The 19,525-nt window shown below is 39.6% G+C and overlaps 1 protein-coding gene across 1 annotated transcript; it reads left to right on the forward strand.

Annotated features, from left to right (window-relative positions):
* The first annotated feature begins 83 nt into the window (after positions 1 to 83).
* Positions 84 to 19,174, forward strand: SLC45A2 (solute carrier family 45 member 2). Its single transcript, XM_009566107.2, has 7 exons — positions 84 to 1,397; positions 2,504 to 2,680; positions 5,536 to 5,861; positions 9,429 to 9,572; positions 10,896 to 11,019; positions 11,983 to 12,188; positions 14,879 to 19,174. The coding sequence occupies exons 1-7, from the start codon at positions 962 to 964 to the stop codon at positions 15,101 to 15,103; spliced, it is 1,638 nt and encodes a 545-aa protein (XP_009564402.2). The 5' UTR covers positions 84 to 961; the 3' UTR covers positions 15,104 to 19,174.
* The last annotated feature ends 351 nt before the right edge of the window (positions 19,175 to 19,525 follow it).

Raw genomic sequence — 19,525 nt, forward strand, 5'->3', positions numbered from 1 at the left:
TTGCTTTAATATAAATTATTGAATACTATTTCCGTTTGCAGTGAGATTTGACAATTTGCTTAGTCCCAGATAAATCTGATCATGTTGGAGAACAATAAATGCAAATGCAGTCTCCAGTGCACATAAGTTTTGACCCTACGATCTCTGAGTTCTATTTTAAAACTTATGTTAACTTCACCATAGTTTGGGTCAGCTGCCTCATGCAGGTGGCTAATGTAAAAGGTACAGTTTTGGTATGCCACTACATATCTCTTTTAGGGCCTTCTCTTGGCAGGTAAGACTGTTTAAAAAAAAACAAGGGATGCTGTTACCCTTTGCTTTTAAGAAACTGAAGAAGTAATCGATTGTACTGAGGGTGACACGCAGCAGGTATAAAAAATTACTTTCCGGTTGCCATTCAACATATTTCTGTCAAAATTTTTAGATGCGACTAACACTGTAGAACAGCAGGAAGGTTCACTTACTTATCTGCATGAAAGGTACAGAAATGATTTTCTGGATATATGTTTTAGTTTCTTCCCCCATCAGTTTGATCAACAGGAAATCAGTGCTCTGGTGACTGTGGCGTTTGCTGAGTGGAAAGTTTAGGGCTCTAGGTTGTTATCACTACTGTCTTACAGCCACAAGAGGAATAGTTTTGTGTCAGGCTAATCCTATGCCTTGCCCATGTGATGTATGTTCCCCTTATATGTGTGGGTTTGTTGCTTAGACAGTAGTTCTTTAGTTGTGGATAGCTGGGAGCTTTGCAGGCGCCCAAGTGCTCGGATCTGCTAATGTTAACACACGCTTCCCCGCCCCCTTCTTCCCCTTCCTTCTTTGCATAACTTGTGATCGCAGAGCCATGAAAGTATGTGAGTCCCTCCCCCCAACACAGACCGATCCCACCAGCATATGATCTGAGCTCCATGTCAGCCAGGACAGGCAGGACCGACTTGCTGGACTGCTGCGCATAGCCAGAAAGATGACCCTAACAAAAGAGAGTTTCAACGGGGCTCTTCCACCCGCTTCTGAGTTGGCCAAGTCCTACTTAGACAGCACCGAGGAGAAGGACGCTTCGCTGCATTCTGTGACAAGGACTGGAGCGGTGGTGCCAAGGAAGCGAGCGGTGGGAAGGCTGGTCATGCACAGCATGGCGATGTTCGGCCGAGAGTTCTGCTATGCCACAGAGGCTGCCTTTGTCACGCCGGTGCTACTCAGTGTAGGGCTGCCCAGGAACTTCTACAGCCTGGTGTGGCTCATCAGCCCTATCCTGGGCTTCATGCTGCAGCCCGTGGTAGGTTCAGCCAGTGATCACTGCACCTGTAGCTGGGGCAGGAGGCGACCGTACATTCTGGGTCTGGGCATCATAATGCTATTAGGCATGGCTTTGTACCTCAATGGGGACGTGATGATCTCAGGTGAGTGAGGAGTATATGCTCTGCTGACAGACAAAACTCGTCCTAGGCATTTGAATTGGAAAGAAAAGGGGAATTCCTTTTCTCACAGCTAAAATAGACTGTTAAAGCTGGATATCCTGTTACTCAGCTGCATTGAAGGAGCTGGGGGACACTGAGACCTTCATGTACGTTCAGTCCTAGTGCTGCATGTTATCTACCTTGCTCATAGTGTTCTGTAGTTTCTGCATGTGACTACAGTATGATGAGTGCTGGTGTGCTTGCCTGATCATTTCATAGAAGTAAAGCACTGCTTAGGCCCAGAGAAGTTTTTATGAACTAAAATCTACCTTGTTAAGTTAAATGATCAATATTATTTGTGTGGTGTAATAAACATACAAACTGAATATTTGTTAATCCCTACTTTAGATGGATTAGCATTCAAAATACGCATCTTTAACCATTGCAGCACTGGCTTGACTAGGGACCGTGTTATGCCAGTGATAGAAATCTGTAACTTCTTGGAAACTGTTGGCCCTGGAATATGAAAAATCAAACAGGAGCTACATGCGAAGATAATGTTATAGTTCAGCTTGAGATTAAACTTCTCAAAGCCTTGATGGAATTTGTTGCTGACCTTATGACTTGGCAGGGGGGGAAGATGTGTTTTTTTAATGGATTGATTTATTCCCTCTTCCTGGATAGTGTTGGTGTTGAATATAGTTGTATTGTTTTGCCCCAAAAGAGATGTTACAGTAAACTTTTGATTATCTAAAATAATGGAAGGGTGGGACAAACAGAATAAAACTAGGAAGTGCTACAAAATGGATGTTTGTTAGGCTACCATAGCATGCCATGGAGGTTCAAAGAAGTGGATTAAGTCTAGTGGTGGTCTTGTTTGTGGAGCCTGGAGTAGCCTGAGCTTGTGCTGACTCAAGGCAGTAAGTCAGCCTTGCGCAGCTCAGCGCTCCAGAGACTCAGTTACCCTTCTTCTCTGATGTGATTCTACTACCACTGCTCTCTCGTGCATAACTAAGAATTGTTTAGATTTGGAAGTATCAGGAAAGATAAAATGTTTTTCAGAACATCGCATTGTTGTTGCCAGAATGAGGGTGTTTTTCTTTTTATAGCTGTCATCGAAGAGAGACACAGTCGGCACACTTGGGCAATAGTCGTTACCATGCTGGGAGTAGTGCTTTTTGATTTTGCAGCTGATTTTATTGATGGCCCCATCAAAGCATATTTATTTGATGTCTGCTCTCATCAGGATAAAGAGAAGGGTCTGCATTACCACGCCCTCCTTACAGGTACTCAGATCCCTTCCTTTCCTCCGTGCCTCTTGAAGGAGGGGAAGGTAATTGCATGGGTTTTATTCTTACTGTGTTTCTAATGTTGAATGAACTGATCATCTGATCGCGCGCTTTAGTCACGAGTCCTTTGTTGCTGGGTTTTCACTACTCCAGAGATCAGCAACTTGTGATTGCTGCTACAAGAATTCTGCTGCAGAAAGCTGAAGGCATAAACATTTGCAGCAACACACCCACACTTTAAGTGAGAACAATTAAAAGAGAGAGAACTTCTTTAAAAGTGAAGTAGTGTTTATTTAGCTTGTTCTGATTTTTTTTCAAAATTTTTGTGAAGCAAAAGTTAAGCGATGTAACTTGTTTCCTTGCCATAGCACATTAAATTAACATTATTGACTCTGCATATGACATACAGCGAGAGCTGCACGGACCAGAATAGTTAATTTCCATTCTTCAGCAGTGCTCTGGTGTGTTCTGCCTTCCTGTATAGAAATAGGAGGTTTTAAAATTCCGAGCTTTGCAACTTCCACAAAATAAGTCCAAGCGGTTTAATCCAGGCTCTTGCAAATGAACTAAGAACTTAACTTGCCTTTATATGTGTTTGAAATGTCAATGAGTTACAGACAGAAGCCTTCTGTACAGAAGGAAACCTGTACGACATGAGCCTCACGTTGAGAAAATGCACAGGGAAGGCATAAGGCTATTGGCTGTTTACATATAATGTGAAAAAGGAGGAGCTTCCAGTCATGTCTGGGGGCGGTCGCTATGAAAGACAAAAAGCAGACTAGATGAAAAGTCGTGTAATCTGTGTTAATGCAGATTTTTGTGGCTACTAAGCCATGTGAAGAGCAGGGGCATGTAAGTTCGGCGGCAGGGACTCTGCTCAAGAAGGGAACTATAGTAGCTAGTGAAAACAGGTCAGTTTTGGGCATATGAAATAATTTTCCACATGGAAATGAAATTAGTCTTATCCATTAGAAGCAGACAGATAAAATTTTCAACAATCATTTTTTTGGACAGAGAGGGGAGTGAGTCTCTGTATATTCTTGCCTTCAGAAACGGAACTCTGATTGCAGTTTTTAGTGGGATGATACCAAAAAGGCTTAATTGCCAAACTTGGAGCTACAGATTTAGCTGATGTGAAAAGGGATGTGGAAAAAATCACATCGAATAAGATTGGAACTGATTTCTCTGCACTATTTGGTCCAGCACCCTGTGCCCTCTATAACAATATCATTGATATCTTAACACTCCCTGACAGGTAATTACCTAGCCTGTTCTTCAAATCCTCCTTTGAGAGGGATTCTGCATCCCTGCCAAGGCAGTGTATAACAGCACTTCACTGGCCTTGTTGTTAGTCAGTTTTCCCTAAAACCTAGTCTTAATATCCATTGACTACATTTATCATTCCTTGGTTTATCCTTATTAGAGAGAGGAGAATTTTCCCATTTATTTTCTAGCTTCTATTTTAGATATTGAGTTATTTTGTTTCCCCCATTTAGTTCTTTCCTTTTTTTTTTTACTAAACATCTCCCAGATTTTGCTCTGCAGTTTGTCTTCAGTTTAAGGTTTGAACATGAGAATCTATAGTTCGCAGTTACGAAACTTAGGACCACTGAGACAAGTAGAAGGAGGAGTGAGCACACGCAATCTGGAATCCTCAGATTGCATTCCAACATCATAGTTACTCTTTGCCAAAACAGTATGCAAAGATGAGCTCAGACATCAAACACTCACTCTGTGCAACAATTTAGTGCAGGTTTTCTTCAAAAAGTTATTAACAGCTAATTGTTTTTCCAGAGAACAAGCAAGAATATATTCCCCTATGAAACGCAGTAGGATGCAATGAAGGAGGGGCATAATCAGACCCAAAAGGGACAAAAGTACAGAAAGCCCAGAATAAAATGAAAATCACATGTTTTTTAGGTGAAACAAACATAGATCCTGTTGGCACTATTACTTTTTTTTAGGCGGAATGGTTCTGCCATACATTGCCTTCAGTTCTCCTAAGCAGAAAAGCAGAAAAACTTCCAAGACCTTCAAATGCTTCAATCCTGCTTGATTCCCATGACCTGCGGAGACCTGGTGAACAAGGTGTCAGAATTCCGCAAATCTGCTTGCGCTGCCAGAACTCTGCACTATATAGAACAATGTGCTTTTTCTTGTGCTTCTGGAACTGTGTGCACTGATAATAAAAAGAAGGCATTTTTACAAAAATCAGACTAAATCCTGGTTTTATTAACTTTCAAGATATGAGATAGCATTTTCATTTTACCTTTTATCCTAATTTTTCTGAGAAAACCAGTAAACAAAGATAGATATACTTGTATTTGATGTGTTTTGTTTTCTGAGTGGTGAGGTACTTGGATTTTGATAGCTACAAAACAATGCTTTTGCTTTTATTTCCTTTTTTTTATATTTCACATGGAGATGTTATTTCTGTTTAGATTCAGCTATATAAAATACATTTCACAAAGTCAATACTATAGACAGTCTCAATATAATTAAAGAAATATTGTTCTTTGAAGTTTTTTAAAAACCCATAAATTTTAGCAGAATTTTGTTTTGTATTACTCACAGTTTCATAGCAAAGAAATCCTCAAAGAAGAGGCCCATCTTGCTATAGGTTCAGGCGTTTTTCGGACACCTCTGTTCAACAGAGCTCAGGAGATCTTTCAAGAGTTATTTTGGAAACTGCTCATATATGTGATCAGCTCAGTATTCCTATTTAGTTTTACTAATATCTGGAGAGTGATGATTCAGTCATTTCTAGAGCGGATCACATGTTGAGGGTATTGTGTACTGTGTTTATTTTATCAATGCCAGTGGATTTTTTTCTCTTTTTCCCACCCATGTAGGTTTGGGAGGAGCCCTGGGTTACCTGACAGGCGCTATGGATTGGGGTAAAACTGTACTGGGACAATCCTTGGCGTCAGAATTCCAGGTGATTTTCTTCTTCGCAGCCTTGGTTTTCCTAATCTGCCTTATCATACATCTGCGCAGTATTCCTGAAGTCCCACTTAGATATGAAAACGAAGAGACAAAGATCTTGTTGGAAGTGACCCAATCCTATAAATATAGCTCCATAGAGGAGGAAATCAAGAATGGTTACTTGAAATCAACATGTACTGAATTGAAGGCTGCTGCCAACCCAGGGAAATGCTCAGCTGCATCACATACAGGGGTAAGTACGGAGATGATTTTGTAACCCATATCATTTCAGCCTTCAAGGCCCTTTAATTAGCTAATGCTGACTATTTGGAATGGAGCCCTTTCACACACACAGAAAAAGAGTCCTCGACTAGGATCCAGAGTCAGTAGAAAAGCCCACTTGCTTTCCTCTTTTCTTATTTATAGACTATTTATAGCAAGAGGGAAGAGATGGATTAGTCCTGATGCTCTGAACAATTGGCAGGGAGGAGGGAGAACCAGGTTCAGCCTTCTGCTCTGTGTCAATCTCCTGATAGCCTCCTCATGCGAATATTGTGAAGAGGGTATACTTCATCTTTAAGGCCTGCCAGAATTAACAGGCAGAATTGCAGACAAAGACTCTGGAACATGAATCTTTGATGTAGGTCTGTAACTCCCACTGAACTCCACGTGCTCACATACCTAGTGCATATGAAGTGTTTGTTCCCTGTTCTGGGAAACATTCCAGTTATGCTGCTGCTGCTCAACATTTTATTGAGGATTTATTGACAGCACTGATTTGTTTAAAATTGCTGCTTCTACCAACAATGCTACCTGATTTCCCGAGTTTTAGTTTAATTTTGAAGTGGTGTTGTTGCTGTGTCTTTGGCAGAACTTTCAGGTGGGAGACAATAGCAAGTACTTTCAAATGATCGCTCTTATTTTGTTTGTGCTGCGTTTTTATGAGAGACTACTTCAATCTAAGGCAACTAGGAAAAGGTGAATCTAGTTGAAAAATATCTGGAGAGAACACATCTAGAATGGTGTTGGGAACAGATAATAGTTTATGGTGGTTTATTGATGACTTTTAGCACTAGGAATCCTTACTGCACTCTCATGGTACCTGCGGCTAATGTACGTTGGTTCCAAGTATAACGGTAAGTGACAAAACTGTTGCTTGTTGTTCTAATTTCACTTCTGATCTCTTGGTGTTACGTACATCTATCCCTTACACAGGTCTTGATAAATGAGGTGAAAAATACTGAGAATGTGCAGATGGTTATAAGTTAGAAACCTAAAATCATGTTCAAGCAACAAATAAAAGGGATTCATTTTGTACTATTTTTCGTTTGTATTATAATCACACTTGGCATTCCTAACCCAAAGATTATCCATTATCACGCCAGATACGACAAAAAGGTAGAATAAAAGATTAACACTGCCTGAGGAGAATGCCAGCAAACACAGAGACAGCAAGCAAAAGCTTGTCAGAAGGATATGGCTTAGCATGCTGCGATCCGTGCTTCCCCACCACGTGCCATCTAGAGCAGCCAGCATCCTTCATCAGCACTATTCCCTCTGAGTGTTTTCCTAATTATCAGATGTGCTGAGTGTCATTGCCTGTTTGGCTCGTGTGGGCTCTAATGAAAAGAAGGTAAATAAAGTAGAGAGAGGAGATGTAGTGAAAGCAGGGGGAGCCTGCAGGATTGGGGTAGCCTCTACTGCAGCAAGAACTAATTCCTCTGTGTCAGTAACCTCTTACACCCACGGTAAAGCTCTTGTGTCCACTGTGGGGCGGCTTATGCCATTGCCCTACTTTCTATACTTTAGGCTGGACAGCCTGTCAGAGCCTTACAGTGCTTTGATCTGTCTCATGTTTCTTTGATGTGCATGGGCATGTATAAATTCTAGACACTCACTCACTTAACAGTATGTCTCTTGTGGCACATGTTTTCTGAGTTCATTCATTACTGTAATTGCTTCCTTGAAGAAATGGTTTGGCTTCCTGTTTTTCTGTGTCTCTTTTTTGCTGCAGGCGTCATGGCCCTATATCTTCTAAATTAAGGAGTGTGCTCTTACATGGTAATAGCTACCATGACTATTAATGAGATTTGACTTGTTGCAGTATAAACAGGCATGCAAAATTATTTATCTTTTTGTTTTTTAATAGAGAAAATGATTTGGTTTCTGTGTTGCTGTGTATTTGAACGTGTGCATTAAACATTTCCATTTCCACTCCCTAAAAAAATCTAACAATAATTAGAGTTTCTATATAGCCTAAGGATAACAAGCGTTTCTATATAGCTTAATTTGTAATTACAGCAGTGTCCTTCGTAGTTCCTTGACCTTATGTTAACACTTAGATTGGAAAGGGTCTATCAAAGAACTGTGTGAAGAGTTGAACAAATTATATCAGCCAAGACAAATGATAATAATTATCATAGAAATAACATTAATGAGACAATGTGATTTTTTTTTTTTTTTAACTGGAGAAGAATAGAAAGCAGTGATGCCAAGAGAAATCCCAATGGATTTTGACAACATGCAGTTCAAAGTGAAAGTCAGCAAGCTGAATTTTTGCATTCCTGTAAGGATTAAAAACCTCCTACTGGAGAAAGTACTTTGCAACTTTATATGTGGTGATTATTCATAGAGTAGCTTGCAGCATAAGCTAGTTCAAAGGAAAGCAGAACTATGAAAAGTAAGGAGAACACTAAAGGAAGTAAAAAATGTCATTATCTTACAGAAAAGTGAAGACAAAATTCAGCTTTCAGGTAATGAATATAACTTTTACAGATCTTCCACATTTCATGACCATATAGATTCTCAGTCTCTCTCTCCCAACACTTTTGCCTCCAAACATCAGTAGAGAAAACTGAAAGTATTACATCATACACAGATAAGAATTTTTTTTTTCTTTAAAAGGAAAGAACCCTGCAGGAGCTTTAAAGTAGTAGGAATTGTATGTTGCAAATACCTGATGTCAAGCACATCTGCATGCTAAGAAAAATTTAAGTGATCTGATGAATGTGGCTGGAAAAGAAACTGAGAGTTTGGGGGCGCAGGGCTCAGACAGGGAGGAGGGAGAGGAGGTGGGGCTTTGAAAGTGGTGAGAAATTTGTTTTTTCCCCATCAGTGAGACTTGCTAACCAGCACCAATAATGTTTTGATTTTGAAATGAGTTGGCATGAGGAATTCAGGTACTGGAGCTCATGTTCTCTGGGTGCCAGGATTTTGAGTGCTACCGCACATTCTGTGATGTATCCCTGCTTTGTGGAGGGGACAACAGAACGTAATGGAAATCTTATGACATACCAAAAGAGGCTAAGTGTTCTAGGGAATGTAGCACATAGAAGGGAATGGTAACAAGGTCTCAGAGGAGCTGTACTCCACTACTGATATATTTTAATTCTTGGGAATTGTTTTAAGTTTCATTTTTTCCTGTGACAGCCTTAAATTTTCAATGTAAAAGCGATTATCTCCATAAGGAAATTACTTTGGGTTCTGGGTTTTTTTCTTTTTCTTTTTTCGAAACTCCACTGTATCTGTTTTGGCAGAAAATTTTTTCTTGGTTCTACAATTGAATAATAATCCCGTGGATTATAACAGCAAGAAATGTTACATCCTTGCCAGTGTACTCCAGGTCTCCAAGAGTCTCTGTGAATCTTTCAGATTACTTTATTAGGCAATAGCTCTACAAATCAAATATATGTTGAAGGACATGCTGTACCCAAGGAGGTTTGGCAATGAAAAGATGATGAGGCCTTCTTGACTTGCTGTCAGCTATTTTATTAGCCTTCATGGCAGTAATGCAGTATTGTTTTTAAATACTTGCTTTTAGGATCAAAGGCGGATGACTCTTAGATCACTCATGAAGACAATTCTAAGCATGCCACCCCACTATCGCTGTCTGTGTGTGAGCCACCTTTTTGGATGGATGGCTTTCCTAGCCAACATGCTCTTCTTCACGGACTTCATGGGACAGGTAAAAATGTAAAATCTGCTTACTTCTCTTTCCTCATAGCATCACTGCCTCCACCAAACAGGAGTGAGACAGTGTTAGAGCCCTGAAGAAATGACAGTGGTGACAAAGTCAGTTGTACCAGGATAGCTGAACAAGAGTTCTGTAAAACAGCTAATTGATCTCAGGCCCTCGTTTTGAGCCAATCTGTTCCATTTTGGGGGAAAACCTTTTGGCATTTGTAAGGCTATTTGTGTCTATTTAGCTGTTCCAAATGAAGGTTTCAGAGCTGTTGTGAACACACGCATCCTCTGCTTTCGCTTTGGAGGCATTCCAACATGGGCAGGTTTCCCAACTAAAGTAATGCTTATGTTGCTTGGATGCAGTTGGCCTTCTCCTGGTGTGTGGGCACTGTCTCACACAAGGCTGTTCACCTGCACGGCAGCCTCGCTGGCTGCAGGCTCTGCAGCACTTTGCACGGGGAGCTGCTTGGTAGCTGAAGGTTCTTATGTCCTTGAACCTGGCTGTTCATGCTATACCTCTTTAGATCTTTCCCTGAGTCTCTTCTGCCAGCAATTGCTTGCCTCATGATACCCAGAGCTCTCTTTTCCATGCCATTCCCAGACAATAAGACTCTATATTCCTGCTAGTGATTCTTGCCTATACAACCTTGACTTCCTCCTTTCTTCCAGGCTACAAACATGCTCCTGGCACAAATCCTCCCATTGCCACTTCTTCTTCTTCTTCTTTTTTTTTTTTTTCTTTTCCGTGGTTTCCATCCAGTATTCCCATTCTTTGCCTTTTTTTTTTTTTTTGTCTTTGTAGGTGAGAGGGAGTTTCTTTGCTTGTTTTTTGTTTTCTTTTTCTTTCCTGCAGTGTATATGAACAACTGAAAGAAAAAGTTTTGCTTGCCTGTGTAAGAAACTGAATAAGACAATTGCTGGGTGGAAAATTGAGTGTGGTGCTGTAAGAGAAAACATAAAAATGAATTTTAGATAAAATAGGGGAACATAGGCTAAGGCAAGAAAGCAGAAGTGGAGAGGGTAGAAGAATGGGAAATAAGACACCCAAAGGAAAAAGAGCAGATAAGTCAGTGTAGAGTGGACAGTCCAGGAATGATGGTAATAAATGAGCAGGGGACTGGGATGTCGTAATCTGGGAGAAATGAATGAAACCTGAAAAAATGTGAAGGGATGGTTAGGGTACTGCTTCATAGATGTATTGAGGGCTAATTATCTCTCCTGTCAGGGATAAGGACCTGTACTGGGAATCTTGTTCCTGTAAGAAGGAGGTGTTATAAACATGCAGCCCATCCTTGTCTTCTGTCATCTTTGTGGTCTCTTTCAGGTTGTATATCAGGGTAGTCCTTATGCACCTCATAACTCCACGCTTTACATTACCTACAGAAAAGGAGTAGAAGCAGGATGCTGGGGACTCTGCATCAATGCAATTTCTTCATCAGTCTATTCTTGTAAGTACGCAGGAATGTACTCCCAACGCTGTTTTAAAACAGTGTTTAAACTACTCACTATTTGCCATTGTTTTAAAAAAATGGCAAAGTGATGCCAGATTAACTGGGATTTGTTTCCATGTTAAAAATCAAAGATTTTACATTTTCAGCATTGTTAGAAACTCTTACCTTAATTTGAACAGTTCCTGACCACGTGATGAGGAGTTTCTCTGGGAGTAAGACATTGTTCACAGTGCATGTGAACTGACCCTGAATGCTGAAAATCATCCTGAAATTAAATGCCAGACTAAAATGGATGCATGGGCATCATTCTGAGATGCTCTTGCACCTAACAGTGCTGTAGCTGTAAGTTTCCGAAGGTCTCTCTGGTGGCCTCTCCACATCTGCATTCTTCAGTAACTTTTTCACAATGCAGTAGATGTTCTTGCCAGAAGCATGAACCTTGCTCTCCAAAACTATGTGTACATATGCTAGCATAGTTCCCCAGATAGATTTCAACATAGCTTTTACCAAGCGTTAAAAAATTTACTTGTGATCCAAAACCTCAATGAGTAGCATTTTGGGGGCTGAATTGAGTGCCTAAAAGAGGCTTGAAGGAAAATTTCTCCCCTTTGGACCTTAACTACAGACATTTCTGTAGCACATTTCTCAGCTCAAACAGAGGCTGATGCCAAATGTTTGTATTGTAATCAAACTGCAGAAATGTCTGAGGTTGTCAATAAGGGCAAAATGGTTGTTAACCGCTTCTTCTCTGGAGCTGGATATGCCAAAATAGGACTGTCCCCCAAAACAGCAAGTATTCTTTGGCAGGTTTATACCTACAATAATTTGAGGCAACTTCCAAAATCAGTAAGATTATCTCCTTCATTGCATTTTCAAAATAAAACCTCTTAAAGAAACTCCTTAATGAAACATGACTTGCTTTCTTTTGGTCTTATCAGCATTTTTACTCTTTGTTTACAGACATACAGAAAATTCTTCTACCATACATAGGATTAAAGGGACTTTATTTCATTGGATACCTACTTTTTGGATTGAGTACTGGATTAATTGGCTTGTTTCCCAATTTCTATTCCACTCTGGCTCTATGTTCCCTCTTTGGCGTCATGTCCAGTACGCTGTACACAGTGCCATTCCACCTCATTGCAGAGTATCACAGGGAAGAAGAGGTGAGTTTGATGTCTAAAGAAGGGTAAGTTTATATTTCTCTGAGTCTGTTTACTTTTCAGAGAGAACTGGGTGGAACTGGTGAGCAGCTTTTAATTTCAAGCTATTTGTGATGACACTTTATGAATGGAAAGTATCTGACACAGAGAGTTAAGGTCCTAGCTCCAAACTCTCCAAACAGTCCTGCACAGAGACAAATAACACTGTAATAAGGTCCATAGAATATGTCTGCAGGCAGTGAGCAGATAACAGGGCTCCATGTGTGTTGCCTTCAAGTTCTACCATCTTGATATCCTTCCTTACAGCTATATTAGCTGAGGACTTTACTTCTGAGCTCGTAAAGTTAATAACCACACTGCAAGGGCTGGCAAAATTTTTATTTAATTGTAAGATGTTACAAAATCTGTTATCTAATAAAAATATGAAATTCAAGTACAGTTTTATATACTTCAGTGTTAAATTATATACTGCATTCTCATTATCTCTCTAAACGTCTAGGGTTGGTTTTCAGTCCTTCACAGCATGAAATCCTGTTTCCAAGGAAAATCTGGAAAAGCTTCCATTCCTTATATCATGTTACTGGGCACAGCAAGATCTTCACATGTCTTGTTAAGTGTTGACCTATTTAATGGAAAAGTTCTTTCAAGTCTCTTAAATCAGTGAGAGAGCTGGAAACAAGAATGGATTAAGGAAGGACTTGGGAGGACTTAAGAAAAGTTCTCATTTGAAGACATTAATAAAGGAAATGCCTAACTATTGAAAGTCAACATAGAAATATAGTTAAGACTATCACAGGGCTGGATTAAGCCCTTCAAAATGCATCCTACTGTTCTGTACAACTGCATGACAAATACAGGAAAACTTAATTATTCTGTTGAATCCTAGGAGGGTTTCTCAGTGTGGTTAAATACTTCATAGAGCTGATTCCTTAATTTTTTCAGTTAATTTCGCTGTTCCTTCCAACAGAGAACAATCACAATGAAGAGTTTTAGAAAGATATAGCAAAGGACAGCAAATGAACCCATTTTAGGATGAGATCACAATCCTAACCTCAGACCAGCTAACTCAAAAAAGGGAGTAAAGGCAAAATTGTATTCTAGCTCTGATTCAGAGCTGTTCCAACACAGAAGTGAGGTAAAATATGCTGAAGTGCTCATGATCTTTACATTTAATAGGCTAATATGTTCAAATGTTACTTTTAAGACAACCAATTGTTTCTTGTTTCGTGTATAGTATAATTATACATAATTTTACATTAGATCTAATATTAACAGAAGAATGAGGCTTAGCTCAAATCTTCTGTGATGTACAAGACATAAAAAATGAAGAGGAAATAGTAAATGCAAAATTGCATTCATTTACACATCTGCATAGTTGTGGTCAGAACCAGTGGCTCATGGGAACACGGGACACAGGCAAGCAAAATAGAGACAAATAAAAAATAATCGTGTCTCAAATTAGAGATACTTCTGGTGAAAGGACTGCATCATTCCAGGACAAAGAGCAGGCATTTTACCTCACTATGCATTCTGTCACAGTCATGTGCTGGTTTTAAAATGCTGCTATTTCAGCTCCTGTTCCTTGCTGCTGTTCCCTAGGATCCAAATTCAATTTTGTCTACTGGATTAGGAAGAGACTGTTTGTCTCCAGTACTTGTGAGCTTTGTGTTGTAACAACTCAAAGCCAATGCAATAGGTCTTGCAAAAAGCATCTTAAGGGCCAAGAGTGTTTGGATACCAGAAGACAGCAGCACAGCTAGCCTACAGCATGGAAACCTCATGCTGTAGAACCTTCTTCATCCAACAGCCCATGCAAGAAAAACAATACTATATAAACTATGAAATGATTTCACAACAAGACAGATTAGATCCTTCCTGGAGGGAATCACAGAACAGCTGAATTTAGAAAGAACCTCCAGAGACGACACAGTCCAACCGCCTTGCTCGGGAAGGGCTACCTGGAGCAGGTTGCCCAGGGTCATGTCCACTGTGGTTTGAATATTTCCAAAGAAGGAGAATCCTCAACTCCTTTGGTCAACCTGTTCAGTGATAATCACCCTCACAGGGTGCTTGTATACGAGATGCTTGTATATAACAAATGAAGCCTTTTGCTAGCAGATATACAGATAATTAGTAGTTAATTATGGTCTTCGGTAGTGTAGAAGAATCCTAGTCTGGACCTGTATTTTCAGATCCCTTTTTAACCCATCAATAGAAGCACTACATTGAGATTTTAACCCCTTATATGCTTTGAGCCATAATTACAGAGCATGGTGCTCCACTGTAATGAATTATGACCTCTCTGTGTGTGGGACTCATCTTAACATCCCTTTGAGGCTCTCCTTCAATTGTGAGAGTTGGAGTTAAATTATCCATAACAAGGCATCCTGTACTGTGGAACAACAAATTGCCAGAGCTTAAGTAGACCTGAACTTGAAAGAGACAGCTGATTTTTCTGGTCAAGTGTCAAGGAACAGGACAACATGGAGGGAGCTTAGAAAATGCATTATCACTTGTAAAATATCTGTTTAAATCCTGTAACCTCTGTGGGACAAACAGGAAAAACAGACGGGAAGCAGAGAGCCACTGTCTGGTGTTTCTACACCTGAGGGTCATGACAGTGACCCAGCTGAGTGCTGCAAGTTGTCGGTGCTGTGTTGTTTCACTATGTTTTGTTTTGTGCATATTTGCAGAACCTGAAGCTGCAGGAAGGGGAAGAAGCTGGAAAATATGAGCGAGGGAAGGGCATTGACTGTGCCGCTCTCACCTGCATGGTCCAGCTAGCCCAGATCATTCTCGGTGTGGGCCTGGGGCTCTTGGTTAGTGTTGCTGGCAGTGCAGTCACTGTGATTTCGGCATCTACGGTGGCGCTAATCGGTTGCTGCTTTGTTGCTTTTTGTGTTCGATACGTGGAGTAGAACTGTGTGAAGCGATTGGAAGAGATCTCCCCAGGGGAGTGTTTTCTTTTTGGGTCAGTAGCACTGGTGCTGTTGCTGGCACATCCTCCTCTCTTACCTCCTTGGAGCGGTTGCAATCCCAGAGCTTTACGAAATGGAGACTTGTTGAAATTGATTGCCTAATGCCTCAGATTGAAAGCTTCTGTATTTTGACTGCTTTATTACTTCATTTCTGCCGACCTCAGTGTAATAACATATTATTACACATGATGGTGTGTATGCCTATGGTATCTCAATGTCCTGCGTGAGGGCACATTATGAAACTCCTCATTATCAATTTGTGGAAGTTAAGAGATGATGTATGTGATAAATTGAAGAAATAATTACAATAGACATAGTTAGGAAGAAAGTTGTTTTTCAACTCGTTTTTTACAAGTATCTTAAGTTTGGGGATATTCCTTCTTGTAGTTAAAAGATGCAGGAGGAACAAACAGGTGTCAGAGGCTGTGCAGGGAGCAATTTTGTCCTCCTTACTAGTACTGTTGAAGGGGATCAGTTAATTCCTAGCTATTGTAAAAAGCAGATTTGTGTTTGAAAGATGATTGGAATATATAAAAGATTGAAGTGTGTTGTTTGAATCCATAACTGTAAAATAATTATTTTATATGGGATCCTACTACTTCTGCATAAGTGGAGTAAAAGTACTGACTAAGCTTCTCATGAAAGTCTGCCTAGGGCTGCTCCACAAATCTGTGTGTAGGCATCTAAACCATCCATCTATGGGAAATTTCTGCCATTTCTTCCTTCTTAAAAAAACGTGCCTCTTGACTTTGATATTGTAATAAATGACAAAATAAACTTGACCAAAATAAGAATTTTGTGAATGGTTGTAAGCCACTTAAATCTTGACATTGTATATGACAGTATTTACCTTAAAGTAGCACCTCTGTTTTCTTTTTCCTTCATGTATCTATCTTTGAGTGAAATGGCATTTTCTTTTTACAGGATATTGTAAATAAATACAGTTCTGCAAAGCACTATCAGGAATTATTGTACAATTAAGTAAATATTTAAGTACAGTTGTTTGTACTTAATTGCATATGAAACTTCATTCTTATTTTTATGATATTGCCAATGTTTTAAAATCCCGTGTTTGTGAAAGTGATATACTGTACTGATGGTGTGTTTCCTCTGTCTTGAAAACCATCTTATCCATTTGCTGTGTTAGGTATAAGCCACATTAGGCCACCTACTAATGCACTATTGTTAATGAACAGTGGCGTGGAGAGAATGTTGCCAGGCATTGTGTTTGGTTTCTTTTTTTTAAACATTGCACATGTATAACTAACACTGTTTAGTTAAATGCAATGTTGAGCTGATCAGCTCTTAGAAGCTTTGCATGATATGAACTGACAAACACCACAAATGAATGGTTGGATTTAAGCCTAAGGTGCCTCTGCAGATATGCACCAACTTCATCTTTTTTGTATGAGTTCAAGAGTAGAGCGGGTCATTTATTTTCAGGAAAAACAGTTTTGTCTTAGGCAAAATCTTATTAATTAAAACTATGGCAGCCTCAGCTGCCTTTTCTTGTTGATGATTGTGTCTCCACTGAAGGTCCAAAATGGGGCTCAATGCAAAGCAAATGTTGCATTTCTTCATAGCTCCTTTATCCTCCTTTACAAAAAAGTAACCTTTTATGGTTTCTTTCATTTTGTGGCTCTTCACTAATTCCTCTCACATCAAACCTGAGGAAGAGAAAAGCAACATCTTGGAAGACTGTGCCCTTAAACTGTGCTTCAAACACTTGGTAGGTGCTGAAATGGCTGGAGCACAAGGGCTTCAACTGGGACAAACAAAAGGACAGAAAATGAAGCATGTTTGTCCTCTCAGTTCACTTTATGCCATTATTTACTCACCAACTTCCATTATCTCAGTATCTCCCAGGAGGAGGAGTTTTTAATGAAACAGTGAGGCTTTTGTGGAGCCATAAAAATAGAGAAGGGGGGAGATGATCTAGTTTTATAGGACTGCAGGACCTGGAGCAACTATGTAAACCCCAGGAACGTAGGACATAAAACTCTGATTCCAGTGTAAGGCTGGAAAAGGAAACTTTGCAATTTTTACCTGTGTCTTTGTCAATATTTTCTTTGAGGTTCAGCACCAGCAGAGCATTAAAATTTGAATGGTCAGTGCTATCTCTGCTCTGTTACGCAAGGAGGAAACTGACATTGATTCAGGCTCACACAGTGACTGTAGGTCTGTAGCAATATAACAATAATTTTGAAAATGCAGAGAGCAGAGAGATGTGAACATGACATATATCAATGTGTTTATTTACAAATTTATCCAGGAGAAAACTGTTTTGGGATTTCACATCATTATTTTTCTCATTATCTTTCCTTTTAAAATCCACTGTATGCCTCAGACCATAGAACAGAGTGGAGACGGTTTTTCTTTGGAAATCTCTCCATAGAAACATCCTATACTTGTTTCTAAGACTTCAAAATAAAATCTTTCTTAAAGGGTCTACATCAAGAACAGCAAGCAGGCAAAAAAAATACGTACAATATGAAAAACAGTATTTAAAATAGAAACGTTATGATAGTGCTCATTCTGAAGTTGCAAACATATTGCAGGTGTTACATAAAGGAATCTAAAATGTTAATAATTCATAAAAGAGATAAAAATAATATTTTTTCAGCACTAGGTATACTGAAATGTTAAAAATATTAAAGGCATTGAAGAACTGTACTGGGATGCTGCTGATTTAAGAAGTTCCACCTTTTCTGTCCTTTTACAGTAGTTCTGGAATTGAGTTATTAACATGATTAGTTGTGGTACGTAATATCCCCTTTTATTGCAGTGATGTGAGTTTAAAAGTTAGAAGTACACTGGGCTTGTTCTTTCTCATCTGCTTTCATTTTCCATATACGTAAAATCAAATAAATAAAGAACTTCTCTATATCATGTTTATGCAAATGATACGTTCAGCTGAAGAAGAGATGTCTTGAGATAACCATCCCCTCTTCTCTCCCACTTTAATGGAATTAATCATAGCTGATTGAAATGAGGCTGGAAACAAACCTGCGATTTTATCTTCATGACACTTTGCTTTTTCCTTCTCTTACAAAGACCTGCCATTTATTTCCATTTAAAAATCAGGCACATCATGCAAGCAAACCATTCAAAGAAGCTTTGGTTCTCTTGTTTAGAGGATTTGCAGTTTTAACAAAGTCACAATTCGGTTTGGTTTTTTTCCCCCCAGTGTTCCTTCTGTCTTTCACAATGATATCTTCAAGTTTCTTTGATTTCCTTGAAAACAAGCAGCTCAGGTGGTCTATGGGAGATATTTCTCTTCCAGACAAACTACACATCAGGATGAATCTTAAATATTTTTGCCCTGAAGAATTTGCAGCTTTAGCATTAGTGCCCATGAATCAGTACCAGTCCCTGCCACATGTGAAAAGATAAGGAGAATGGTGTAAGTAGGAGATGTGGCAAGAATGGCATTTGCTATTTCTCATCAGTAGAGGGATTGCATCATGGAGGAAAAGAGTGCAAGTGCCTGCTGTAAAAATTACCCAAATTATTTTTGGCATGATAAAGCTATAAAAAATTATCTATAAAGCAATATTTTCCCTTTAAATTTCCAGCATTTATTTCTCATTTCCCAGATGCTCCTTATTTGTTTATTTAAGCAGCAAATAATCAGGGTCACTTGTCCAATACAACACCGTGAAAAGCAATTTCTCTTTATGTTGTGTTCTATGCTGTGGTTGTTTCATATGTTGCTATTCTAGGCATGCGAGGTGTATTAATCAGTTGTATTTCCTGAAGTTTCTTCTTGGAATTGAACTTCTTACCCCCCTATGTGTTAATATTTTACCTGTTTGTTAAAGATAGTGACTTCACATTATGCAGAGGCATCAAACCAGAGAGCGTTGCCTTGTGTTGCTTCAGGTAAGTATTTGCAGTAGTGGGAAGACAAAATCCAGTAGTTTGACTCTGGACTGCACAGTAGGCTAAGATAAGCAGCTCCTGCCTGTTCTTTTCAAGAAGGGAGCTCTGTGACCTTTTCTAGAGAAAATGGGCTGCTTTTTGAAAGGATAGTTTTCAAAGGCTAGGAGATGAGGGAAGGATCAAAAGCTTTCCTGCCTGAAGGATGGGTCCTTGGTTGCCCCCGGGTGATCAATGTCATTACAGCACTTTTCCGGAGTGCAGGAGCTGCCTCGTCTAACATCCTAACCTCAATCCTGTCCCTCTCTCATTTCATTTCACTCCGATGCTTCCTCACAGCGATGCACTGATGCACTTCAGTTCTCTTTTTTCGTGCATAGACAACAAAGGGAAAATCCTTGCTGATAACCCAGCTGCGTAGACAATGAAGACACTGCAATATGGACACGTGGAGCCCACCCAGGATCTGCTTAGCATCAGATC

The sequence above is a fragment of the Cuculus canorus genome, chromosome Z (assembly GCF_017976375.1).
Source record: "Cuculus canorus isolate bCucCan1 chromosome Z, bCucCan1.pri, whole genome shotgun sequence".
Lineage (NCBI taxonomy): Eukaryota > Metazoa > Chordata > Aves > Cuculiformes > Cuculidae > Cuculus > Cuculus canorus.